The sequence below is a fragment of the Euleptes europaea genome, chromosome 6 (assembly GCF_029931775.1).
Source record: "Euleptes europaea isolate rEulEur1 chromosome 6, rEulEur1.hap1, whole genome shotgun sequence".
NCBI lineage: Eukaryota > Metazoa > Chordata > Lepidosauria > Squamata > Sphaerodactylidae > Euleptes > Euleptes europaea.
The window spans coordinates 6,950,077-6,976,459 of record NC_079317.1 but is presented as its reverse complement, the minus strand read 5'-3'; the positions used below and the strand labels follow the sequence as shown (position 1 = coordinate 6,976,459).

Below are 26,383 nucleotides of genomic sequence, written 5' to 3'. Positions count from 1 at the left end.
ATGAGCAAGTCGGCTACCAATTTTGCCAGCCGCTACAAAAAGGACCTGAGCATCGAGGCTCTCAAGGCGAAACTGGTCCACAGGAAGTCCGTCTCGCAAAAGGAGAGCCGGCACAAGCATTTCGATAAGGGCAGGCAGTTCGGACTGGCAGATGTCAACACGCAGCACGCCAGAGACAAGGAGCTTTCTCGTCTGGAGGAGACGGGCGAAGGGCGCTCTCCGGAGAAGAGCAAGGGGAAGCCGAGTAAGTTGTAAGGTCCTGTGGCCCTTGTTTGACAAAGCACCAGTTATCACGCTTCGTCTTCCTCCCCGAGCATGGCGGGGGGGGGAGTCGGGGGGGGGGAAAGCAACGGCCCTATGAGGAGCGGTTAAAACACTTACGGCTGTTTATCTTGAAAAGAAGGCGGTTAAGGGGAGACATAATAGAGGTCTATAAAATTAAGCATGGTGTGGGGAGAGTGGACAGGGAGAAACTTTTCTCCCTCTCTAGTAATACCAGAACGCAGGGTCATCTGCTGAAGCTGGAGGGTGAGAGATTCAAAACAGATAAAAGGAAGTATTTCTTCACACAACACAGAGTTAAATTGTGTATCTCCCTGCCCCAGGATGTGGTGATGGTTGCCAGCTTGGAGGGCTTTAAGAGGGGAGTGGACGTGTTCCTGGAGGAGAGGGCTATCCATGGCTACTAGGAAAAATGGATACGAGTCATGAATCATACCTATTTCCTCCAGGATCAGAGCATTCCCATTATATTAGGTGCTGTGGAACACAGGCAGGATAGTTCTGCTGCAGTCGTCTTGTTTGTGGGCTTCCTAGAAGCACCTGGTTGGCCACTGTGTGAACAGACTGCTGGACTTGACGAGCCTTTCTTATGTTAAAGGCATTTGTGCATGCTCGCACACATGCATGCCTCTTGGTATGGCAGTTTTCTCTCAAAACTACAGCCGTTCTTTCTTTCAAAAGTCAGTGGATTTCTCCGGACTTGAACTAGCCTTTTTGATATCACTGTATCTTGCTTAGGTGGATAGGAGCAGACTGTGTGATACAGGAGGGGCTTTAGTTATCCCTTTTTACCCCACAGAACAAATACCAGATGCCAAGATTTGTGGGAAGGAGCGCAGGGAAATGCTCCAGCGTTACAAGGCTGAGAAAGAACTCCGGAAACTGAAAGAGCAAAGAGAGAAGCCCATCTTTAAGTGTGGGCGATACAAGCCGGAAATGCCTTCCTTTCTGCCGCAACCATCACAGATTCCAGTGCTGAGCAAGCCAAAGGAGAAGGTAACAAAAAACACGCCTTATCTATATCACATAACTCGTACTGATTTAGCAACGGTTGCACTCAATCCCATGCAATTTTTTCCATACACAGCAGTCCGCAGGATTAGGCGGGAGAGTCTTATAATTTTGAAGTTGGGCTAAGCACTTGATTCCCTACAGACATTTGGAAGATTCAGCTAACAGGAGAAGACTTGTGCTCACTGGGCGTAGGGACCACACTTCATTGCGATGGCGTACAATCAACAGCGTGTACACGCCCGTCAATCTTACCCCTAGCTTAAAACCTTTTCCCTCTCCTCTCCTTGGATGGTTCTAGGCGGTGGCACCTCCAGTGCGGGTAACAAGATCGAAGGCGAAGAGCGTCTTGGAAGAAACGGCAAAGCCCCCTCCGAGACTCCAGGCTTCCACGGTTTGTCTTTTGTTTTTCTTCTTTATAATGCGGGAGCGTTAAATGCAAAAATGAACAAGCTGGAGCTGTACCAGCGAGGCCTCTTAAATAGGGCCAGGCAGTCTCTTAGTGGCTGACTGTTTTTGAAAATTGGGGAATTTGTGCGGGGGGGGGGGGCTCCCGAAGTGACAGATGTTTATCTATGGAGTGTGGTCACTTCGTGACACCAGACATGGCAGAATGGAGATTTGTGTGTGTTGAGAACAGGTTTTCTTTTAAGTTTTTCTGATAATGTCTGTGTAGTCTGAAAGCTTTCATAATTTTCACCAATTGAAAGGAGTCCAATAAATTGCCAGACGCAGGCAAGGGAAAGGCACCTCTGAACGTCTCTTGCCTTGAAAACCCTATGAGGGGTCGCCATGAATTGGCTGCGAGTGCTGGCACTTTCTACCACCAGTGGAAAGGTTTGGCTCCAGGTAACTGGCAGTGCAACCCAGAGCAGAGATAGATCCTTCCGAGGCCGATGACCTCAATAGACTTAGCTGTGACTCTGTTTAGGATGGCACTGTACGAATGTTCCAAAAGCAGGCTAGCAAACCCCTTTTGTGGGGCACTGGACATATTTGCAGGGATGTAAAAGAGCAAACAGATGTTAGTTCTATCCCTTTATGAAGAGTCTCAACAGAGTGTGTTGCATATAAAAAGAATGCACGGAACTCCAGGGCAAATGGATGGCGTAGAATTTGTGTATGTGTTAAAAAGTTTGCTCCTTCTCTCTCTGCAGATAGTGCCAAAGTGTACCAGTAAGGGCTCTGGGCTTCAACCCCCTCAATGTAGACAGCAGCACATCTATGTGGACAAACCTGCCAAAAAAGAGAGCAAAGGTATGTACTGCAGACCATGTTAATTTTGAAGAGCTATAAGGTCAGATCTGGTCCCTTATATACCCATCCTAAATGGATAAGGTAAGGGAAAGGGGTTTGCGTCTGCTTCCTATGTTCTTATACCTCACTTTCCCCCTCCCCTTACCCTATGCCAGGGGTGGGGAACCTTTTTTCCACCAAGGGCCATTTGGATATTTATAACATCATTCATGGGCCATACAAAATTATCAACTTAAAAATTAGCTGACCAAGCCCCAAGCAGGCAGCTGCCCCCAATGACCCCCCCACAGCGCGGGCAAGCAGGCAGGCATCCAACCAGGGCGCACTCGCCCACCTTCTGCCCCCAGCCCTCTTGTAGTACAGAGGGAATACATTTCTCTACGGCCCGGGTGGGAAAAGGTTAACACAGTTTATTGGCAGGCCCTAGCAGCTCCATAGCTAATGACTCTCCTGCAAGGGGGGAAAGGGTTCCTTTTCTCAGCAAACCAAACTCACATCTGCCTTGAATAGAGGCTATTTCTGTCCACGGGAGGGGGCAGATCGCCAGATCCTTCTGAGCTAGAGATCTGCCAGGACCCACGAAGGGCCAGACTAAATGATTTTGCCAGCCTTACACGGCCCCCTGGCCTGACGTTCCCCACCCCTGCCCTATGCCAAAGTCTCAGGGTAGATCATAGTATAATCTTTATTTCACACACCTTTTATACCAGCTCTGGGAGATGGGTGAGTTGCTGCCTTGTGACCAGTCCCAGGGCTATTTCCATAGCTTCATGGCCTTAGAAACATACAGCTGGAAGGGACCAGCATGGTGTAGTGCTTAAGAGTGGCGGACTCTGATCTGGAGAACTGGGTTTGATTCCCCACTCCTCCACATGAGCGGCGGAGGCTAATCTGGTGAACCGGGCTGGTTTCCCCTCTCTTCCACATGAAGCCAGCTGGGTGACCTTCGGCTAGTCACAGCTCTCATACAGTTCTCTCAGCCCCACCTGCCTCACAGGGTGTCTGTTGTGGGAAGGGAAGGAGATTGTAAACTGGTTTGATTCTTCCTTAAGTGGTCGAGAAAATCAGCACATAAAAGCCAGCTCTTCAGGTATCATCTAGTCCAACTCCCTGCACAACACAGGAAATTCACAGCTACCCTCCCCCAATGACCCCGTGCTCTATGCTCAGAAGAAGGGAAAAGCCCTCCAGGATCCTTGGCCAATCTGGCTGGGAGGCAGATTTCTTCCTAATCCCAAGTGGCATCTCCAGTTAAAAAGGCCAGGCAGCAAATGATATGAAAGACCTCTGTCTGAGATCCTGGAGAGCCATGGAGAGGGGCCGTGGTTCAGTGGTAGAGCATCTGCTTGCCATGCAGAAGGTTCCAGGTTCAATACCTGGCATCTCCAGTAGGTGATGTGAAAGACCTCTGTCCGAGACCCTGGAGAGCCTTCATCCTACATAAACAATACTGACCTTGATGGACCAAGTGTCTTAACTCAGCATAAGGCAGCTTCATGTGTTCGAGACTCATAGAAGGGGCCCTGGCTCAGTGACAGAGCATCTGCTTGGCATGCAGAAGATCCCAGGTTCAATCCCCAGCATCTGCAGTCCAAAGGGATCAAGGAGTAGATGATGTGAAAGACCTTCACCTGAGACCCTGGGGATGTGCTGCGAGTCCGAGTAGACAATCCTGACCGTGATGGCACAAAGGTCTGATTCAGTAGAAGGCAGCTTCTTGTGTCCATATATTCCGTTGTTGCCTTGTTCCCCTTGATCAAAGACCTTTGTTTTCTTTCCAGCAGCCCTCTGCGTAACGTTTTCTTTAAGCTTAAAAAAGTAGCTCGGGTTCTACAGGCCACCTGCAAAACGCCTGGTTCGAGTTGAAAGTCTCTCTCGACCCAGAGTGTGAAAGGATTCAAGAGCACACCCACATCTGTTTTGTTTTAGGGGCTCAGCCTGCAGTGCCCCCCAACCCCAGTGGAAGGATGACGAGAGCGACGGCTGCCGCCATGTCCAAGCTCCCGCAGGTCTTGAAACCAGCTGTGACTGCAGGTGAGAGAAGTGGTCCCAACTGCCTTTGGGGAGGGGCCATGGCTCAGCAGTAGGGCATCTGCTTGGTATGCGGAAGGTCCCAGGTTCAATCCCCGGCATCTCCACTTAAAGGGACCAGGCAAGTAGGTGATGTGAAAGACCCCCGCCTAAGACCATGGAGAGCCGCTGCTGGTCTGAGTAGAAGATATTGACCTTGATGGACCAAGGGTCTGATTCAGGAAAGGTAGCTCCATATGTGTTTAAGACTGTCGGGAGGGCTCACAAGTAGAGCATCTGCTTGGCATGCAGAAGGTCCCAGGTTCAATCCCTGGCATCAACAGCTAAAGGGACCAGGCAGCTAGGTGATGTGAAAGACCTCTGCCTGAGACCCTGGAGATCCGCTGCCAGTCAGAGTAGATGATACTGACTTTGATGGACCGAGGGTCTGATTCAGTATAAGGCAGCTTCATGTGCCTTGCTTGGGCAGCCTGGTGTCTAGGAAAGTTGGCTTGATTGCAGCTCTGCATCAGTTTGAGATCTGCCTAGCTTTCAAACACTTCCCCTTTCCTGTTCCTTTAAATATCTGGAGGGCACTTCCAAGGAGTGTGCATGTGTGTTCTGTCAAGTTTCCTTCGACTTATGGCATCCCTATGAATTAATGGCCCTGACCTGAATATCACCAGGTTGGCCTGATCTCGTCAGATCTCAGAAGCTAAGCAGGGTTGGCCCTGGTTTGTGTTTGGATGGGAGACCACCAAGGAATTCCAGGGTGGGGACACGGAGGCAGGCAATGGCAAACCACTTGAGAGCCAGCGTGGCATACTGGTTAAGAGCAGTGGTTTGGAAAGGTGGAGTCTGATCTGGAGAACCGGGTTTGATTCCCTGCTCCTCCACATGACCAGCAGGCGCTAATCTGGTGAGCTGGAATTGTTTCCCCGCTCCTCCACATGAAGTCAGCTGGGTGACCTTGGGCAAGTCACGTTCTCTTGGCTCCACCCACCTCACAGGGTATCTGTTGTGGGGAGGGGAAAAGAAGGTGATCATAAGCGGGTTTGATTCTCCCTTAAGTGGTAGAGAAGGTCGGCATATAAAAATCAACTCTTCTTCTTCACTTCCGAAGGTCTCTTGCCTTGAAAACCCTATGGGGTCACTGTAAGTTAGCTGTGACTTGATGGCAAAAAAAATTAATTAATGACCTCCAAAATGGTAACAGCCTTGCTCTGGTCTTACAGACTGAGGGCTGGGGCTTCCTTGATTGAGTCAATTTGACTCAGGTTGTGTCTTCCTCTTTTCCTGCTGCCCTCAACTTTCCCTAGCATTATCATCTTTTTCCAGTTTCCCTTGTCTTCTTGTAATGTGACCAAAGTATGATAGCCTCAGTTAAGTCATTTTAGCTTCTAGGGAGCATTCAGGCTTGGTTTGGTCTAGACCGTGTTTGTCTGTTTGCATCCAAGGAACATTTGAGTAATTTTTCTGATTGGCGTTTTTGGGTTTTATTTCGGTGCGGCGTTCTCTGTGGAGGAATAACTCCTTTAATGCTCTGTCTGGTCTGTTTCAGGAAATCTGGCAGAGAAACGGGTGACACACAAAGGAAAGCGGCAGATGGAGAACAAAAACAAAGAGGTACACTTTTCCACTGTAACCTCAGAATGGTTTGAGCAATTCAAATTCACCATGCACAATCTGTCATCCCTACAACAGCCCTGTGAGGTAGGCCCAGTGTTCTCCTTGCAGACTGGGGCCGCTGAGTGGTTTGTCATGAGCCGATTGCCAAAGCGAGAGCTTCCCAGCTCACATTCTTGGGGACTACTTCCACTCCCAGCATCATGCTTCTGTTTCTAGGCACATAATAACAGTGACCAATGTCAAGGAACTTCCTTTGTTTTCTAAAATAAATAAATAAAGGTCGGCGGGCTTAAGGTCTGTCAATAAAAATTTAGGGGAGGGGGCCTGGCTCAGTGGTAAAGCATCTTCTTGGTATGCAGAAGGTCCCAGGTTCAGTGGTAAAGCATGTCCAGTTAGAAGGACCAGTCAGTAAACAATGTGGAAGACCTCTGCCTGAGACGCTGAAGAGCCGCTGCCGGTCTGAGTAGACAATACTAATTTTGATGGTCTGATGCCGCATAAAGGCAGTTTCACATGTATATATGTACATCTGATGTCACAGCTGGGCAGCACGGAGGACGACGGAGAGGGGACTTTACGCTTAGGGCTGTTTAAGCTTGGAAAGTTGGAGGTTAAGGGGGGACATGACAGAGGACTGTAACATTATGCATGGTGTGGAGAGAGTGGACAGGGAGAAGCTTTTCTCCCCTCCCGTAATTCCAGAATGCAGGGTCATCTGCTGAAGCTGGAGGGTGAGAGATTCAAACCAGATAAAAGGAAGTATTTCTTCACACGACACATAGTTAAATGGTGGAACTCCCTGCCCCAGGATGTGGTGATGGCTGCCAACTTGGAAGGCTTTAAATGGGGAGTGGACATGTCCATGGAGGAGAGGGCAATCCATGGCTACTAGTAAAAATGGATACTAGCCATGATGCATACCTGTTCTCTCCAGGATCAGAGGAGAAGGCCTGTTATATGAGGTGCTGTGGAACACAGGCAGGAGAATGCTGCAGTCATCTTTGTGGGCTTCCTAGAGACACCTGGTTGGCCACTGTGTAAACAGACTACTGAACTCGATGGGCCTCAGTCTGATCCTGCATGGCCTTTCTTATGTTTGGCATGCAGAAAGTCCCAGGTTCAATCCCTGGCATCTTCAGCTAAGGATCAGGTAGCAGGTGACGTGGAAGACCTACCTAAAGCTCTGGAGAGCGGCTGCCTGCCTGAGCAGAGTCCTGACCCTGAGGGTCCAATGGTCTGATTCAGTATGTGTTCACGTGGTTGCTGTATTTCCATTATACTGCAGGCGTTACATGATGTGAAAGAGGACGATCCGACGGAGCCGATAGAAGAGGGGGCTGCCTTTCAACTTGCTGCGACTGAAGACGCCCAGGAGGCCGAAGCCTCCCCAGAAAAGGAAAACGTGCCGGCGCCTGAGGCCCCAGTTCTTCCTCCGAGGAGAATGCACTCGTTCGCCCCTCAGAACTTTGTCTTTAAGCCTCTGGAGGGCCTGGCCTCTTTCAAGGTCTCGCCCATGACCCCGTCCCGGGCCAGTGTGTTCCTGTGTCCCAGTCTCACGTGGAATCCTACCAAGACCACCAGGTAAGAGTGCTGATGGACCTAAGCGCCCCAGCAAATGGGGTGAGCCTTAAAACATAAGTTTTGCTCACCGTTCTCTGATGGCCTTCATTTTGTGAGGAAGAACGTGTTCTGTTCCTACAGGCTGGGCGTCTCCTTTCCGGGTTCACAGAACCAGAGATTCAGGGACCGCCAGGGTCATCTAGTCCAACCCCCTGCACAATGCAGGAAATTCACAACGACCTCCCTCCTACACCCCCAGTGACCCCTACTCCACCCCCAGAAGATGCCCCCCCCCCAAATACCCTCCAGGATCCATGGCCAATTTGGCCTGGAGAAAAATTACTTCCTGGCCCCACAGTGGCAATTGGCAGTACCCTGGGCATGTAAGAAAGGGCCACGAGAGCCAAACACTGACGTAACCCTTCCTGCCCTCCCTCTGATCATTCAGTATGATGTCAGAATCCATTCCAAAAAGCCCCAGACTTTGGTACCCGTGCAACTCTAAGCTTGTCTTTGGCCCCCGCCATGGGCGACTAGGCACATATCTGGGTGGAGAGATACCTCTGAACTTCTGGCTTAGCAGGAGTGACGTCTTGCTGGTTGATCCAGTCGAGATGCAATCAGAAGGGGTAGTGGAGATTCGAGGGGCCCCGTTCTCTCCCTTTGGCAGCATGACAACCGTTCTCTCCCTTTGGCAGCTGACAACCACTTGACTAATATAACTTAAGCCAGGTGTAGTGTAGTGGTTAGGAGCGGTGGACTCTAATCTGGAGAACCAGGTTCGATTCCCCGCTCCTCCACCTGCAGCCTGCTGGGTGACCTTGGGCTAGTCACAGTTCTCTCCAAACTCAGCCCCACCTAACTCACAAAGTGTCTGTTGTGGGGAGAGGAAGGCGATCGTAAGCCGGTTTGAGACTCCTTAAAGCAGCGGTTTCCAAAATTTTTGAATCACGGAGCACTTTTCAGGAGAGAAATTAGTCACGGAGCACTAATTTTCACCTAGCACCTATATACTAAACTGAATGACAGTAGTAATTTTCTTTCCAATCTTCACGGAGTGCTAAGAGATGTTTCGTGGAGCTCTAAGTGCTCTGTGGAGTACAAGTTTGGGAGTCGCTGCCTTAAACATCGAGAAAATTGGGATATAAAAACCAATCTTCTACTTTGGGGAGCCCTAAGGCATCAAAATGATGTAATGTCACACCTGTTGGAACTGAGTTGCCAGTCAGATAATGATTGTCCTTCCTAGTGAAGTCCCTATGGAAGATGCGAAGGAAACCGCACCACAGGACAGTTGTTCAGAAAGCGAACCTTCCCCTGTGCCAGAAGCGACTAAAGAGGACCTCCCAGAATCTCCGCCTGCCCTGGAGCCTCAGGAGGATAAGATGGGTATGTAGCAGGAAGCTGATTTAGCGTAGTGGCTGGCTGAGCTATCCAAACCAGTTACACCCTTCCGAGTCCATGAAAATCTGCAGTTTAATTCTGGAAGGGTTTGATTCTGTTTCTCGCTGTAAAGAGACTAAAATGTGAGCTGCTGTTCTCTTGCATTTCCATCTACTGTCCCAGCCTACTTTGAAGGCTGTTGTCAGCTGCAGTGGAAATACCACACTGCACCAACATATGAAGCGTTCCTTTTAGATCTGTGAACTCCACTTAATTATCAGTGGGATTTATGTTAGTTGGTGGGGCTCAGAATCAAATGAAAGGCTGCAGGGCCAGAGGAAATAATTGGTTGTTGTTTTGTTTTTTTTGAGCAGCAATAGTATTAAAGGTGCCTTTTTCTTTTAACAATTAGTTAGAATCATTGAACTCAGGGATCCCCAGCCCATGGGCACTACGGTGCCCGCCAACACCTTTTCTGGCGGCCACGAAGTGTTTTTAGTAAGTGGGCGGGGCCAGGTGGAGCTTTTGCTCAGCAAGGTCTCTGATTGGCCATTGGAAATTTAATTGACTGTGCCGATTTTTTTTAAAATGATGCTTTGGCAGCAGGTGGATGTCCACTGTGTTACCAAAGGTGCTGTGTTAAGCTGTGGCAGCCATTTTGTGGCTGGCTCCGCCTCCTGAAGCAGCCATTTTGTTGCTGCGTCCATCATGCCGCGTCAGAATTCCAGACGTGCTCAAAAAGGTTCCAAAGGCAGGCTCAAAAAGGTGGGGGACCCCGGTTTAACTTCTGTCCCACAAAGCACCTGTCCTGGGACTTTTGTAATGTACAAATTTGAATCAAGAACCAGAAAGCAGACAACTGGAAATTCTTTTCACGGGTCGGCAGCCTTAAGATGGTGCAGTACTGCAGTCGGGCTTCTTCCTGGGATGTCTGCAGAGTTCTATGGCTTTTTCTTACGGGATTCCCCCTTCTGTAGAACCCGGGTTGAAAGAAAAGACGATGGCTGTTACTAGTGAAACAGAGATCGATCAGCGGCTTACCGACCTTCCCGCACCTGAAACTTCAGAGCTGATGGGAGAACCGCAGCATGATGTGCCTTATTTCAGGTTAGCGCAAAAAGTACAAGCGGAGTTTAAACGAAGGCCCCCTGCAGAGCGGCTAAAAGAGTGCTTGATGATTGAGCGCTCTGTCGAAAGCGGCGCCTCTTCCGCAGAAAAGACCCGCCTCTCCGCTTAAACAACTCTGCAAAGCAAAAAGCTTACCCCATTACAGAGAACCCCATTTCAGCTCCTCGCTCTTTTCCCCTCTGTGCTGTAGCGCTCTGCATTAGCCCTTTATCAGACATTACGCAGCATCCTCTGTCTCCTGCCGACTCCCAGCCATTAGCCCATCTAATGGGACCTTTTTTAAATCTGAGAATTAAAACGGCAGAGTCAGAAAACCCCTCTGCAAACACCTTGTGGCTTCGTTCAAAGTACATTTGTAGAGCAGCAGTATGGACGGTGGCATCAAGTCACAGCCAACTTATTTATTTATTTATTCATTTATATTTCTCTCCCACCCTCAACCCCCAGCAAAGGCCGGGCTCAGGGCGGCTAACACCATGGTTCTTAAAACATAAAATGCAGTAAACATACACTAAAATCACAATATAAAGCTAAAACAATTTAACCGCCCCATAAAAGGATCATATTGAAATAATAAACAGATGGGGAAGTATCTTGGTCCCTCCGCTCTCTCCAGCTGGTACTGACTTTCTCTCAAGCAGAGGATTGCCAAGCTGATGTAGTGGGTGGTCTTGGACAAGGACTAGGGAAAAACCCGGGTTCGAATCCTTCCTGTGCCGCAAAGCTCACCGGGAGATGTTGAGCCAGTCGCCCTCTCTTCACCCACCGGCCTTGTAAGGGCAATGCGGGCGAACGGCCGTCGGCAGTTCTGGTACCACCTTGCGCGGGCGTGGCTCGGCGTATAACAGCCCTGAGTAGCGGGACGTGGGGGGACGAGGCATATTAAATATTGATGATTCACTGAGTTGTATCTGCTTCCTCTTCTCCCCCTCCCCCAAAGAAACATTCTTCACTCCGAAACAGAGAGGCTGACCTCACGTTGTCTTGAATGGGACGGAACCGCCGAGATGGACATCCCAGAGGAAGGTAAGAGAAGAAAGGCGAGAATTAACTCGAGTCTCTGCGACGCAGCAATAGTTTCCTTCGACTGCATCGGCCCAAAGGGGTCATTCGACTTATGATGCTTCTAAGCAAACCTGCCAGGAGTGAAATACCTGGCGTTTAAATCACGCGCGCCTGAGATCTTCCCACTGAATGCTTTTCGCATATAACACGATGTACATTTCTTCAGCGAAAGATCTTGTCCGAACAACTGTCGGGCAAACCAGGCTGCTCATAGCAGAGAGGTTCAGGCAGTTCCAAGGGCTGGTGGACAACTGCGAGTTCAGACGCGGCGAGAAGGAGACGATGTGTTCGGACCTGGATGGATTCTGGGACATGGTCGCCTTCCAGGTGAGGATTCTGAATGTCAGTCTCTGGCATTCCATTCAGGCGGTTTTTCCTTTCTTCCAGCCTGCCGCTTATAGCTGGGGCCGCACAGAATAGATGCAGGCATCACCCTGTTGTGCGGCGAGATAACAGAAGTGTTTCGGCTTGCATATGTGCCTTTGTTAGTCTAGCCTTGGAAACTAAGTCCTCGATATGGGGCTGCCCTCGGTAGCCGACTAGGGAACTCTTGGGTCTAACTGCTTTGTGCAGAGTTGGATCCTGTGGATCTGATCCACTAGCATGGGGTCTCCTTCCTCCCTAGGGGTCTCCTTCCGCCATAGGAAAGCACATCTGCTAGTGAGCTGGATCCACATGGTCCAAATTCATCTTCCAAATTAGAATTGGTCTTTAGTGTTTAAGGATGCAAATCGTAAATGTTCACCTCGCTTCTTCCAGATACCGTTCAACAGAACTTTCTCCTTGGCAGACTATTTCCGCAGGTTAGAAATTAATAAGTTCAGACAAGCTTTCTTATTTGTGAGATGTAATGCCCTAGACTCAGCCGGGACACAAGGGCAATACAATAAAATTATTGCTGAAGAACGAAAATGCCCAGTTTGTCCGGTTCAAGTAGGCTCCCTAGCCCACATTGTTTTAGCATGTCCACAAAATAATACTGCACAAAGTAAATATATCACTCCCTGGTAAAGCAGCCAAAGATGTTTTCTGAGAAGCAGATACTGCATTATCTGCTGCCAAATAGATCGGTCAATTGCGGGAGAGACGCGGCAACTTTTCTCTTTATAGTGTCAAGGAAAAATTAAATTTCATCTCCCCTTTTTAAAGTGTGACGTGGTAGATGGATTGCCAGCAGCTGTTAAATCTAGGGAAAGGAGACTTCTACAGAGAGTCATATTTTCTCTGTAGCTGTGAGAGGAGCAGATCCATCAGCCCCAGTGGAGGATGACTTTCCAAGTCATGACGTGTTCAATAGAGCATTTGGTCAACACGATACGCTACAGCGTATAACCATAAATTGCCACCAGCACGATGATCCTCGTAAAAAAAACAATTCTACCCTTGATTGATAAAATGAAATCTAGCCAAGAATTCTCTGTATGCCAGTTTTTTTTGTTGACTGATACTATTCCTGAAATCACTTTGAAGGTGGCGGAATTTTTGATGGAAGTTGTCAATATAAGGACTAAAGTCTAAACCAGTGGTTCTCAAAGTGGGCAGTACCACCCCCTGGGGGGGGGTAGGATTACCTAGGGGGCACTAAGAGGCAAGGGGGCAGCAGGGGGATGCTAGAGGTGGGCCCCTTCAACTGTGTTGTTGGATAGGGTAGGGGGCGCTGGGGTTGAGTTTGTGGAACCAAGAGGGCGGTGGCCTGAAAAGTTTGGGAACCACTGGTCTAAACCATATTTAAATTGAAAGGGTATGCACAGTGAATTTTGTGTTCTGCTTATGTCATGTTTCTGAGTATTTGCCAATAAAGGTCGATTGATTGATTGAGCATTTGGAACCAGGACTTGCAGTTCTGTGCTGGCATAGTATTATTCAGCCCTGTGTTTACTAAGAAAACCTTTGTTTTTGTTTTTTGAGACTGTTTCATTTTCACCCAGAATACATCCAAGAAAAAAATGTGGAGTTGACTGACTGTAATCTTGTCATGCAACCTTTTTATCTTTCCCCCCTCCCAATAGGTAGAAGATGTGAACAAAAAATTTGAGGACTTGAGAAAGCTTCAGGAGAACGGGTGGCAAATGGTAGACAACGATCAGACCAAGCGAATCACCAAGGTACGCGCGGCTTCTAGAATTCTGCATTCGGGTGGCCGTTTGATCATAGAGCAAAGTTACTCTGGGCTGGGACTGTTGATGGAATTGGGCTTGTAATATTTCTGGGTTCCAAAATAGAGACCGAAAGAATGAGGAGTCGTTCAAACAGCTTTAATCTAAGGAGCAACTCCCAACGGGTTCATGCAAGCACTCTCAATTAATTGAACTGCCTACTTGAACACGTGACCTTAGGGAAGGTCCTCAAATCAACACACCGGACTAATATCAGGCAATATCCCGAAACCACAAGTTCTATCACAACAGGACTTTTACTGGTGGAAGAGGGGCCAGTTCTGGCCAATTCTCCCCACCTAGCAATGTAGATTCCACTTTGCCCCACATACTCTTCCTGAGGGTACCTGGGAGGGGAGGGTTAGGGCAGTGCCCAGCAACCAGCAGGAGGGTTGGAGGTGGGCGCAGCATCCTAGGAGAAACATTTGAAAAGAAAAATAAGCCCTTGCCCACTTACAGGAAGTTCTGGACATAGATAATTCACAGTGGGTAGCCGTGTTAGTCTGTCTGCAGGAGTAGAAAAGGGCAAGAGTCCAGTAGCACCTTAAAGACTAACAAAAATATTTTCTGGTAGGGTATGAGCTTTCGTGAGCTGTGGCTCACGAAAGCTCATACCCTACCAGAAAATATTTTTGTTAGTCTTTAAGGTGCTACTGGACTCTTGCCCTTTTCTACTTCTGGACATAAAGTTCCTGGTGATTCCTAGAGCTGCCCCAAAGTGACAAGGGTAGCTTTAGGAATTGCCCAGAACTCCATGGTCTGAACTTCCCGCAAGCAGGCGAGGCCTGCTTTTTCTTTTTAATTTTTCCCCCCAGGACAATTGTTCCCCCCCTTCAGGTGAGCATTGGCAGGGAAGGGTCCCACTTACCTGGAGGTCTGCCGCCATAAGCAGGCGAATGGGAACCCTAGGAAGTGATCAGGAAAGCATAGGTGGGCAAATCCCAGGTCGCACATAGTATTTGAGAGACTTATACTAACCAGTATTACAACAAGAACCTATTATACCAGATATCTGAGTAATTGGGTATAGAATTTACAACATATACACATGCCTGGTTGGGTTTGAACTATTTGTATTTGTATCCATTAATGTATTTCTGTAAATGTGTGCAGGTTTAACAAAGGGTTTTAATTAACCACTGATGAAGGCCCCATAGGCCGAAACGCGTTTGGTATGTGGTTACAGTTATCAACCTCAGGAAATGCCATTGTGCTATTTTAATGCTTTTAAATAATTTTAACTTTTATATAGCGCTTCTAATAAATTATACTTTCAGTATTTATACAAAGACTTATATATATTTTCTTTTCAACCAACCTTGGGTACCCAGCTTTTGTTTTTAGGTTGGGTTTAATTCCCCTCCTTTTTTTCTTCCTTTATTGCATTTATAGCCTGCAGTGGTGTAGTGGTTAAGAGCAGTGGTTTGGAGCGGTGGACTCTGATCTGGAGACCCTCCACTTGAGTGGGAGATTCTAATCTGGAGAACCGGGTTTGAGTCCCACTCCTCCACATGAAGCCTGCTGTGGGTGACCTTGGGCTAGTCACAGTTCTCTCCAAACTATCTCAGCCCCACCTACCTCGCAAGGTATCTGATGTGGGGAGGGGTGTCTGTTGTGGGGATGGGAAGGGAAGGCGATTGTAAGCCGGTTTGACTCTTCCTTAAGAGGTAGAGAAAGTCGGCATATCAAAACCAACTCTTCTTGTTTCCGCTTGCTGTTTCTCAGGCTCAGAATTCCCCTTTAAGAATACAATTTGTGTGCGTTTCCCGACTGGGAACCCTGTTTGCCACCATGCGAGCCACAAACGTTATGAACAAGCAACCTGGGCTGCTGACATAGGCCCTGATCCCAAGGACTCCCCCTCCTCCCTATGCAAACACTATGCAAACACACACACACACACACACACACTGATGCATGTGAATCTCGGCTGCTTCCACCCTTGCGGAAGTCAAAGTGGGGGGAAGGAAATGAGCGTGGCTGATTTACTTTGAAGTAAAGAGGGATTTCAGAAGACGATGCACTTGCATTTATTTGTATCCTGTTTTTCTCCTCCGTTCAACCTTTTGGAACATCGTCCCCCCACCTCTGTTTCCCCACAATAAGAGCCCTGTGAGGTAGGCCAGGCTGAGAGTTTGTGACGGGCCCAGGGTCACCCAGTGAGCTTCCGTGTTAGAAGAGGGGATTGAAACCCGGGTCGTCCAGAATACTCATCTGCCTCTCAAGAGCCCATGGCCTGGTACAGGGTTGGTTTGGTTAGTGAGCCACTGTTGTGGGCCCAGCAGTGATAGAAAAGCAGCTAATGTATGCCCAGAAGAGGCTTCCTTTCATGAGCAGAACTTGTCTTATTCCCCCAGTTTTCCACCAGGGGACTCTGCAATATGGTGGGGTCCCAAATCCTCCCTTTCTACGGGAAAATCCATTCCTGACTGTGGAGAGCTCTGCTCTGGAAAACAGACGCAGTCTGATTGGGGTGAGCCTCTTGCTCACCTGCTGTATCTGACATGTCAGTGTGGTGTTGGGATTAAGAGTGTTGGGTTAGGATCTGGGAGACCCGGGTTTGAATCCCCCACTCTGCCATGGAAGCTTGCTGGGTGACCTTCGTATACCCATACACTCAGCCTACTGACCTCGCAAGGTGGTTTTGGGGATGAAATGGAGGAAAAGAGACCAGCGTAAGCTGCTTTGGGTCCTCGTTGAGGGGAAAGGCTGGGTGTAAATGAACAAATTTGTCACCTGCCTTGGTGAAAATCACTTTAGCATACGGCGTATTCAAAACACTTCCCGCACTTTATCTTGATGATCCATCCAACAGCCCTGTAAAGTAGGAAACGTCTGTTCCTGTGAGGAAGTGAAATCTGACCAGAAGTCCCTTTGGCTTGTCATTCACAATCACTATATTCCCTGATTTTATTTATTTACTTCACTGATATACATGGGGACCCAAAGTGCTTTATATTATTTTATCCTCACAATAACCCTGCAAGGTAGGGCAGATTTGAAAGTGTGTGACTGGCCTAAGGTTACCCAGGTTAAGCCAGCGTGGTGTAGTGGTTAAGAGTGGTGGTTTGGAGCGGTGGAGTCTGATCTGGAGAACCGGGTTTGATTCCCCCACTCCTCCACATGAGCAGTGGAGGCTAATCTGGTGAACTGGATTTGTTTCCCCACTACTACACATGAAGCCAGCTGAGTGATCTTGGGCTAGTCACAGTACTCTCTGAACTCTCTCAGCCCCACCTACCTCACAGGGTGTCTGTTGTGGGGAGGGGAAGGGGAAGTAATTGTAAGCCGGTTTGATTCTGCCTTAAGTGGTAGAGAAAGTCGGCATATAAAAACCAACTTTTCTTCTTCAGTTCTCCTTTCCTCCATTTTATCTGAACAACCACCTTGCAAGGTAAGTTGGGCTGAGAGTGTGCAACTGGCCCAAGGTCACCCAGCAAGCTTCCACGGCGGAGTGGGGATTTGACCCCGGGACTCCCTGATCCTTGTCTGACACTTTAACCACTGCACCACACTGGCTGTCACCAACATCTGTCCAAGGGGACGTTGGAGCTTTGGGAGAGCGTGAAATAAAAGAAGTAACCTTTTAAAAAATCTAGCCTGCTTCGTGGTCTGTGGATGTTTGATTTGCTCCCTGTACCTTTAAGCTCTTGGGAGGAAATCCTGAGTCCTGCCTTCCCCTTGACTTCCAGAAGAAGACCGCCCCCCAAAGGGCCACCAGAGCAACCGGCCGGTCTGTCGGGAAGACTGCTGCCCGAAAACGCCTTGCGGCCATCAAGGCGATGATGAAGAATAAGACGAAACCAGAGGGAGTGGTGGCGAGGCAAGAAATGCCGAAGGAGGAAGAAGAGAAGATTACCTTTGATGGAGGGTTTTTCCGGGTCGAATCTCCTGCCAGGTCTTTCCCAGGTCAGTGCAAGCTTCCTTTGTAACAGGATCTGTCGGTGGAAGAAGCTTCTCTGTTTCAAAGAGCTGCCCGTGATAGACCAGTTACAACCTCCGGCGCTCCCTTCGGTCATCCTCTAGGCAGGTGGCCAGCGCTCGGTTAGCTGTCCCCAGGGGGAAGGGCCTTCTCAGCTTTGGCTCCCTGCCCTGTGGAATGCACTCTCTCATGACATGTTTCGTTTCCGCAGGGCATGCAAGGCCTAATTATTTAGGTTGGCCTTTGGAGCGTAATGCACATGTTTGGGTTGTTTTGTTAGTGGTATAGTCATGGAGGCAGGCAATGGCAAACCATCTCTGAATATCTCTTGCCTTGAAAACCCTACGGAGTCGCCATAAGTCAGCTGTGGCTTAGCAACAACAACAAAAGTTGCTAACCACATATTTTAACAGTTTAAAATTTTAATGGTAGTATTTTATATTTTTTAGCTGTTTTTAGGTTGTGTTTAACTCATTTACACTGTTGTAAGTCGCCTCGAGACCCTTGGGTGAGCAGTGACTAAAAATCTAATAAATAATAGTTCAGGGACAGGGGAGACCTTTGGGTCCCAAGTTCTGGGAAAACCTGTGGACATGTTGGTATTGTGGCAAACAAAAAACATCACGTTGAGTTTTGTGCTTTCTACCACTTCGTTCTGCATGTTAATTTAATTCATTGATTGAATTCTTTATACTCTGCCTTTTCCCCAAGGGGGAGCACCCAGTGTGGCTACTAGTACTAGTCCAAATGGATACTAGTCATGATGCACCCCTATTCTCTCCAGGATCAGAGGAGTAGGCCTATTGTATTAGGTGCTGTGAAACCCAGACAGGACAATGCTGCTGCAGTCATCTTGTCTGGGCTTCCTAGAAGCACCTGGTTGGCCCCTGCGTGAACAGACTGCTGGACTTGATGGGCCTCGGACTGATCCAGCAGGGCTTTTCTTATGTTCTTATTTTAAGGCTTTAAGAGGGGAGTGGACATGTTCATGGAGGAGAGGGGTATTCATGGCTACTAGTCAAAATGGATACTAGTCATGATGCATACCTGTTCTCTCCAGTACCAGAGGGGCACGTCTATTATATTGGGTGCTGGGGAACGCAGGCAGGATAAATGCTGCTGCAGTCGTCTTGTTTGTGGGCTTCCTAGAGGCACCTGGTTGGCCACTGTGTGAACAGACTGCTGGACTTGATGGACCTTGGTCTGATCCTGCACGGCCTTTCTTATGTTCTTAAGTTCTTATGTCTTTGTTTTGTGAGCCAAAAATCTTTCGAACAACGTTATGGAGGTTTCAGATATCTCTTTGATGCAGCTACCACAAAGATCGAGTCAGAAATGCTTTTATTCTTTCTTTTCTCTCCCCCCACTCATTCAAGGCCAGACCCCCAAATCGGCAAGCCGGTCTTCCCAGCGGGCTTCCAGACAGGCAACTCCGAGATCCATCAGCCGAGCCTTTCTTCAGAGTTGTGCAGACACCTGCGTCGCAAGACTGGGCACTCCAGCAGCAGCCAGAAGTTGCCCCCCTTTGCCTGACCTGGACGCGTCTGCGGGCCCTTCTCAAACTGATCTCCTCGGCCGCATTTCTGACCAAAGGTACTCAGTTTTATCGAACTGGGGCTGGCTCGGCCGCTGTGGAAATTACCCTCAGTGCCCGGTTGGGTCCCAGGAGTCGGTTGAACAGCAGCATAAAAATTGCCTCACTGGGTAAGGCCCAGCACCATCAAATTGCGGAGGATCTGCATGGTGTTTTTGAAGTTAAGCTGTGGCGATCATTTCACAGAATCATAGAGTTGGAAGGTACCACCAGGGTCATCTAGTCCAGCCCCTGCACAATGCAGGGAATTCACAACTGCCTCCCCCACACACACCCAGTGACCCCTACTCCATGCCCGGAAGATGGCCAAGATGCCCTCCCTCTCATGATGCGCCTAAGGTCATAGAATCAGAATTTTGTGCCCGCAGGCTCAAAAGGGTTGGGAGACCCCTGTGTTGAACAACTTTTGAGTTGCTCATCTCTCTCCATCGAGTTCCTCCCACTCCACTCCTGTTCTCTGATCCTTCCAGCAGTAGTTCCGAACGCACATTTCCCTCCATTGGATGCAGCCATGGGCACGTCCCTAAATACCGCACAGAGTCCCCAGGTGTTTTATTGCATCCATGGGAAAAGCGATGCAGGTGGTGGGACAAAGATATTTCTGTCAGCTGATCTGCCTGGGGACACTGCCCTGCTTTTCAGGCCAAACGTGGTGGAAGAAGACGAAAGTTGGTTTTTATAGGCCGACTTTCTCTACCACTTAAGGAAGACTCAAACTGGCTTACAATAGCCCTCCCTTCCCCTCCCCACAACAGATACCCTGTGAGGTAGGTGAGGCTGAGAGAGCTCTAAGAGAACTGTGACTAGCTCAAGGCCCAGCTGGCTTCATGTGGAGGAGTGGGGAATCAAACCCGGCTCCAGATTAGAGTCCACTGCTCCAAACCACCGCTCTTAACCACTACACCACATTGGCTCTTTGCCCACCACGCTGGTACTGCGCCCATCTTGTATATCCCACCCTTCCTCCAGGGATTACAGGGTGGCACGCATGTTCCCTTCTCCGTTTTATCCTCATGGCAGCCCTGTAAGGTAGATTAGTCTGAAACAGACTGGCCAAAGTCTCTAAGCAAACATCATGGCTGAGTCCGGATTTGAACCTGAATCTCCCAGGCCCTGGATCTTCCTGGATCTCCCAAGTCCAGTACTCTAATCACTACCCCACAAGGGTTTCCTGTTAGTTCATCCAGCATCTTGGATGCCGACAGTTTTGGGAGAGGCTTCGAGTGCTCCGACAGGACACCCCAACCACCAGGCCAAGATGTACGCTGCAGGAAACATGAGAGAGAGGCTGTGTTTGCAAAATGGCACATGTGTTGTCTTTGTTTTGTTTTGCAGTGATGTAGAAGCTGCAGTGGGAACTGATGCCGCAGCGGACAGAGTGGTGGAAGAAACCGACGTAAGTGGCGTCATCTTTGTTTAAATACCCAACTGCCCTTACAGTTGGCAAGTCCCATGGGGAAGCGAAACGGCAATAAAACGAGATGGCAGTTTATTTTGATTGTAGCCACTGGACAGGCCTGGTCAATTGTGGACCCCAAACCAAGTTGGGGGGGGGGATGGGGAGGCCAGCAATTGATGATGTAATGGAAAAACTTGGCAAGACTTGCAGCTGCTTAATTAAAATACTTAACCACTCCTCGTGGGTGTGATTTTTACTATTAAAGGGAGACCTTTTAGGCTGCCTTTCCTTGGAATGTGGTCATTTGCCCTGGGTGTAATTCACGTCACTTTTGACGCTGCTTATCTAGACTTTATGGCCGGGAACTTAATCGCCAAACCAGAGGTCGGTGTTCTTATCGCTTCAGGGTTACATCCCCTCTACCCTTCAGGCCTCGGTTCCCATTCACAGATCTTCTCGCTCTCTTATATTCCCAAACAACAGTAAATTCTGGTTACCCTTTAAAACGAACATGATGTTCCCAGCACCATGTTGCATCAGTGAGATCCATCAGTTTAGCCAATTGTCAGGCTTAACCAAGAAGCAAGAGAGAGTAATAATACTTGATCCCTGCTTCTTCATATTAAGGCAAATAGCATTTAAATCCACTTAGAATCATAGACTTGGAAGGGACCACCAGGGTCAACCCCCTGCACAATGCAGGAAATTCACAACTACCTCTCCCCCACACACACCCAGTGACCCCTACTCCATGCCCAGAAGATGGTCAAGTTGCCCACCCTCTCATGATCTGCCCAAGGTCACAGAATCAGCATTGTTGACAGATGGCCATCTAGCCTCTGCTTAAAAAGCTCCAGGGAAGGAGAGCTCACCACCTCCCGAGGAAGCCTGTTCCACTGAGGAACCGCTCTAACTGTTAGACGGAAACTCTTTTGATTTAATTTCAACCCGTTGGTTCTGGTCCGGCCTTCTGGGGCAACAGAAAACAACTGGGCACCCTCCTCTCTATGACAGCCCTTCAAGTACTTGAAGATGGTTATCATATCCCCTCTCAGTCTTCTCCTTTTCAGGCTAAACATACCCAGCTTCTTCAACCTTTCCTCATAGGACCTGGTCTCCAGACCCCTCCCCATCTTTGTTGCCTTCCTCTGGACAAGTTCCAGCTTGTCTACATCCTTCTTAAATTGCAGTGCCCAAAACTGAACACAGTACTCTAGGTGAGGTCTAACCAGAGCAGAGTAAAGCCATACCATCACTTCGTGTGATCTGGACACTATACTTCTGTTGATATACTTCTTTATAACTAATGCACTTCCACATAGGTATTATTTCTATTAACTTCTAAACCTTCTATCTTGTACCACAGTGTTTAATATGATTCTAAGATGGATTTCACGGGAGTGATTAAATCATGACTGGCCCAGGGTCACCCAGCAGGCTTAACATGGAGGAGTGGGGAATCAAACCCGGTTCTCCAGGTTAGAGTCCGCTGCTCTTAACCACTACACCACGCTGGCTTTCTTTACACTACTAGGGGCTGGATAAAAATTTCTTCCAAGGGTGCCGGCTGGCCAACCTTGGTTTGTTCATGTTGTCCGAAACTGTTCTACGTTTTTCTTTTGTCAATCCCCGCCCCGCCAACATTCTTCTTCACCACACAGTGAGAGCCAGTGTGGTGTAGTGGTTAAGAGTGGTGGTTTGGCACGGTGGACTCTGATCTGGAGAACCGGGTTTGATTCCCCGCTCCTCTACATGAGCGCTGGAGGCTAATCTGGAGAACCAGGTTGGTTTCCCCAGTCCTCCACATGAAGCCGGCTGGGTGACCTTGGGCAAGTCACACTCTCAGCCCCACCTACCTCACAGGGTGTCTGTTGTGGGGAGGGGAAGGCGATTGTAAGCTGGTTTGATTCTCCCTTGAGTGGTAGAGAAAGTCGGCATATAAAAACCAATTCTTCTTCTCTTCGCACTTTACATCCCTCAGACACACAATTCTTCTCCCTCTGCAGGAATCACGAACTGCCTCCGCTGTTGGCACCTCTCCTCATTCTAGTGACGTGGAAGATGTGGTTTCCATGGATTCCCAGGAGGCGGAAAGTCCCGGCTGTAAACAAGAAGCCTCTAATTTCATAGAAGAAGTTCCACAGGTGGCGACAGATCTGGGAGACGAGGGTGTGGTGCGCAGTCCTGAGAAGGAGGCCCTCTTTGAAGGGCCTTCCTCTCAAGGTGAAGAACAGCACACCCCAGCATGTCAGACAGGTAGACTTGTCCGTGATGCTTTATGCGGGGGTCCCCAACGTGGGCACTATGCTGTCCGCCACAGTTTTCAGAAAGTGGGTGGGGCTTTTGCCCAGCAAGGCTTCTGTTTGGCCACTGGGGATTTGATTGGCTGGGCTGATATTTAAGAGCACTGCTTGGGCAGCAGCTGCCACCACAGCACAGGGATCTTCACAGCGCTTCTGAACGGATGCCACGGCAGGCATTTTGTGGCAGGCTCCATCTGCCGCGGCCGCCAATTTGATTGCGTCCGTTTTGGGGCTGTGCCCACCGTGCTGTGTCAGAATTCCAAAAGTGCCCACAGGCTGAAAAAGGTTGGGGACCCCCACTTTAGGCTGTTCTCTTGTGGGGGGCATCTTTACCTCTCCATTAAGGGTGAAAACGCATAGTCGCTTTATCCTCCTTTAATCCCTGTTTCAGCCAGGATTCAGCCAGGATCGAACGCATGTGTTTCGCATAATGTGCGTTCGATCCTGGCTAAAACAGGGATTAAAGGAGGATAAAGCAACCATGTGTTTTTGCCTAGTGTCACGTGGCACCATTCGGGACGTGAATCCCAGCAGCTCCGTACTGGCGAAGCAAGGGTTGCATTTATTGTGACACAAACGGCTGTAGACCAGGGCATCGGCCGCCTGGGTCAGGTTGCCTCATTCAGTTGACGGAGTCCCTAGATTGCCCTTCCGGGTATGCATAGTTGGAAGGAAATACTGTTGAGAGCCAGTGTGGTGTAGTGGTTATAAGCGGCAGACTCTAATCTGGAGAACTGAGTTTGATTCCCCACTCCTCCACATGACGCCTGCTGGGTGGCCTTTGGCTAGAAGAAGAGTTGGTTTTTATAAGCCGACTTTCTCTACCACTTAAGGGAGACTCAAACTGGCTTACAATCCCTGCAACAGACACCCTGTGAGGTAGGTGGGGCTGAGAGAGCTCTAAGAGAGCTGTGACTTGCCTAAGGTCATCCAGCTGGCTTCATGTGGAAGAGCAGGGAAACAAATCCAGTTCACCAGATCAGCCTCCACCGCTCATAAGGAGGAGTGGGGAATCAAACCCGGTCCTCCAGATCAGAGTCCACCACTCCAAACCACTGCTCTTAACCACTACACCATGCTGGCTAGTCACAGTTCTCTGAACTCTCTCAGCCCCCCTACCTCACAAGGTGTCTGTTGTAGAGAGGGGAAGGGAAGGCGATTGTAAGCCTCTTTAAAAAAGGTCAAGAAAATCCAAGTATAAAAACCAACTCTTCTTCTTCTTCTAATGTGTGACACAGACCTCAAGATCTTCTCCTCTTTCTGTTGACTAGGAGTACCCGGGAGCACCGTTCTTTTGTTAAATATGTAGTGAGATAAGTAGTGCTAAATAGTTCCCACCCAGGAATTAAGATCACCAGGAGAGGTCCCTCCTGACTTGTCCCATCAGCCAAAGAAGCTCATTTGGTGGATCCCTGAGAGAGGGCCTTTTCGGTGGCAGCCCCACAATTATGGAACAGCCTCCCCAGGGAGGTGAGCCTGGCCCCCTCACTTTCAACCTTTAGCAGGCTGTTGGAGATGGTCTTATTTAGGACTGCCTTTGATTACTATGGCAGTCTTGAGTTGTGGGTTTAAATTCTAGTTTTTGTTGTTACTGTTTTATTTGCACTGTAAGCCACCTTGAGGTAGAAAGGCAGCTAATAAATGCTTTAAATAAATAAATCATTAAGGTCCTCCGAGAAGAGCCAGCGTGATGTAGTGGTTAGGAGCAGTGGACTCTAAATCTGGATAACCAGGTAGGTTTCCCCACCCCTCCACCTGAGCAGCAGACACTAATCTGGTGAACCGGGTTGGTTTCCCCACTCCTCCTCCACACGAAGCCAGCTGGGTGACCTTGGGCCAGTCACAGTTCCCTCAAAACTCTCTCAGCCCCACCTACCTCACAAGGTGTCTGTTGCAGGGAGTGGAAGGAGATTGCAAACTGCTTTGAGACTCCTTAAAAAGGTAGAGAAAGTTGGCATATAGAAGACAACTCTTTTCCTTAATGATTTAGGCCCTTCTTGGGGTGCCCTTGGCGGTAAGATGTCAGATTCCACAGATCCTTTCCACGAACAGCGGCGCTTTTCCCTGGCACGTGACTTCCCTCTGGCATCAGGTCAACCTCTGGCATCAGAGGAAGGCTCTTTGTGTCAGGTACACTAGCCACAGTTTGCAGAACGGATCTGCAGAATCCGACTCAGGGCCTTCTCTGTGGTTGGCACCACAACTGGGGCACATCCACAAAGAAGTTTGGCTGAAATCTCCCTCACATGTAGATGCCAGGCAGCAAAGCATTTCATGTATGAAGCCCGTCCAAAATTATGTCAAAACCCACGGACACATGATCTTGCTTTCTAGGTCGTCTCCTTGGCGACTTCTCCTGCGATGACGGAACCTCAGAGGGCCAGGTGAGTTGGCTTGGAAGAGTCGGGTGTGGAATTTTCTGAATGACAGCAGGACTTCTCCCGTTACGCTGAATAATTTGATGCCCTGCAGTTGCACTTGGAAAAAGGGTTTTTTTTGGTCTGAAACGAAGAGGATAGGACTCGTAACAATGGGTTTAAATTATGGGTGGTGAGATATCAGCAAGATATTAGGGAAAACATCTTAATAAGGGTAGTCCAGTGGTGGACTCGGATGACCCAGGCACATTCTGGGTTCTCCCACCTTGGAGGCGTTTGAGCAGTAGGGTTGCCGACCTCTAGGTGGCGGCTGGAGATCTCCGCTATTATAACTGATCTCCAGGCGACAGAGATCAGTTACCCCGGAGAAAATGGCCGCTTTAGCAATTGGACTCTATGGCGCTGAAGTCCCTCCCTTCTCCAAACCTGCCCTCCTCAGGCTCCGCCCCCAAAATCTCCAGGTATTTCCCAACCTGGAGCTGGCAACCCTGGAGATAGAGTACTCAGGCAGTGGGGAGGGAGGTGAGTGTAGGCCTCGGGCTTGGGTTGCCAGCCTCCAGGTGGTGGCTGGAGATCTCCCGCTATTGTAACTGATCTCCAGTTGATAGAGATCAGTTCACCTGGAGAAAAATGGCTGCTTTGGCAGTTGGGCTCTATGGCATTGAAGTCCCTTCCCTCCCCAAACCCCACCCTCCTCAGGCTCCGCCCCCCAAATCTCCAGGTATTTCCCAACCCGGAGCTGGCTATTAAGCAGAGATTGGACATTTATTTGTCAGGGATGCAGTAGGGTCCCAGGTTGTCCCCGGCATCTCCAGTCCAAGGGACCAGGCAAGTGGGTGATGTGAAAGACCCCCGCCTGAGACCCTGGAGAGCCGCTGCCGGTCTGAGTAGACAATGCTGACTTTGAAGGACCAAAGGTCTTATTCAGTAGAAGGCAGCTTCATGCGTTCATGTGTAGGTCACCCTGCCTGGTGCAAGGGGTTGGGCTGGACGATCTTTAGGCCTCTTCATGCCCTGGACTCTGCAGCAGTTCTCCCGCCTACCTTCTCACTTCTTTATTTCCCCACAGCCGAACCTGGACTGCAGTCTTTTCTTCACTCCTCTCAAGAACGAAGCTCAGACGTTGGCGGCGGCAGCTTCCAACAACGACCTCATCGTGTTTTCTCCCCTTCCTTTCCCAGCTGGGGAGAAATGAAGGACTTTTTTTTCTTTTCTTTAGTATAGTTCGCTTGAGATATGTTCTGCTGGGTGACAGGTATATATACGAATGGGCTATACGGGTCTCCCAGTCTTATGAGTTCCTGCC

General features: G+C 49.1%; 1 protein-coding gene across 1 annotated transcript; it reads left to right on the top strand.

The window, feature by feature from the left end:
• On the top strand, positions 1 to 26,272 carry DLGAP5 (DLG associated protein 5). The gene is made up of 18 exons (XM_056851373.1): positions 1 to 244; positions 1,082 to 1,278; positions 1,595 to 1,691; positions 2,455 to 2,550; positions 4,480 to 4,584; positions 6,122 to 6,186; positions 7,475 to 7,770; positions 8,999 to 9,138; positions 10,110 to 10,239; positions 11,201 to 11,286; positions 11,492 to 11,652; positions 13,335 to 13,430; positions 17,174 to 17,390; positions 18,780 to 18,996; positions 20,333 to 20,393; positions 22,403 to 22,652; positions 25,034 to 25,083; positions 26,147 to 26,272. The coding sequence occupies exons 1-18, from the start codon at positions 1 to 3 to the stop codon at positions 26,270 to 26,272; spliced, it is 2,634 nt and encodes an 877-aa protein (XP_056707351.1).
• The last annotated feature ends 111 nt before the right edge of the window (positions 26,273 to 26,383 follow it).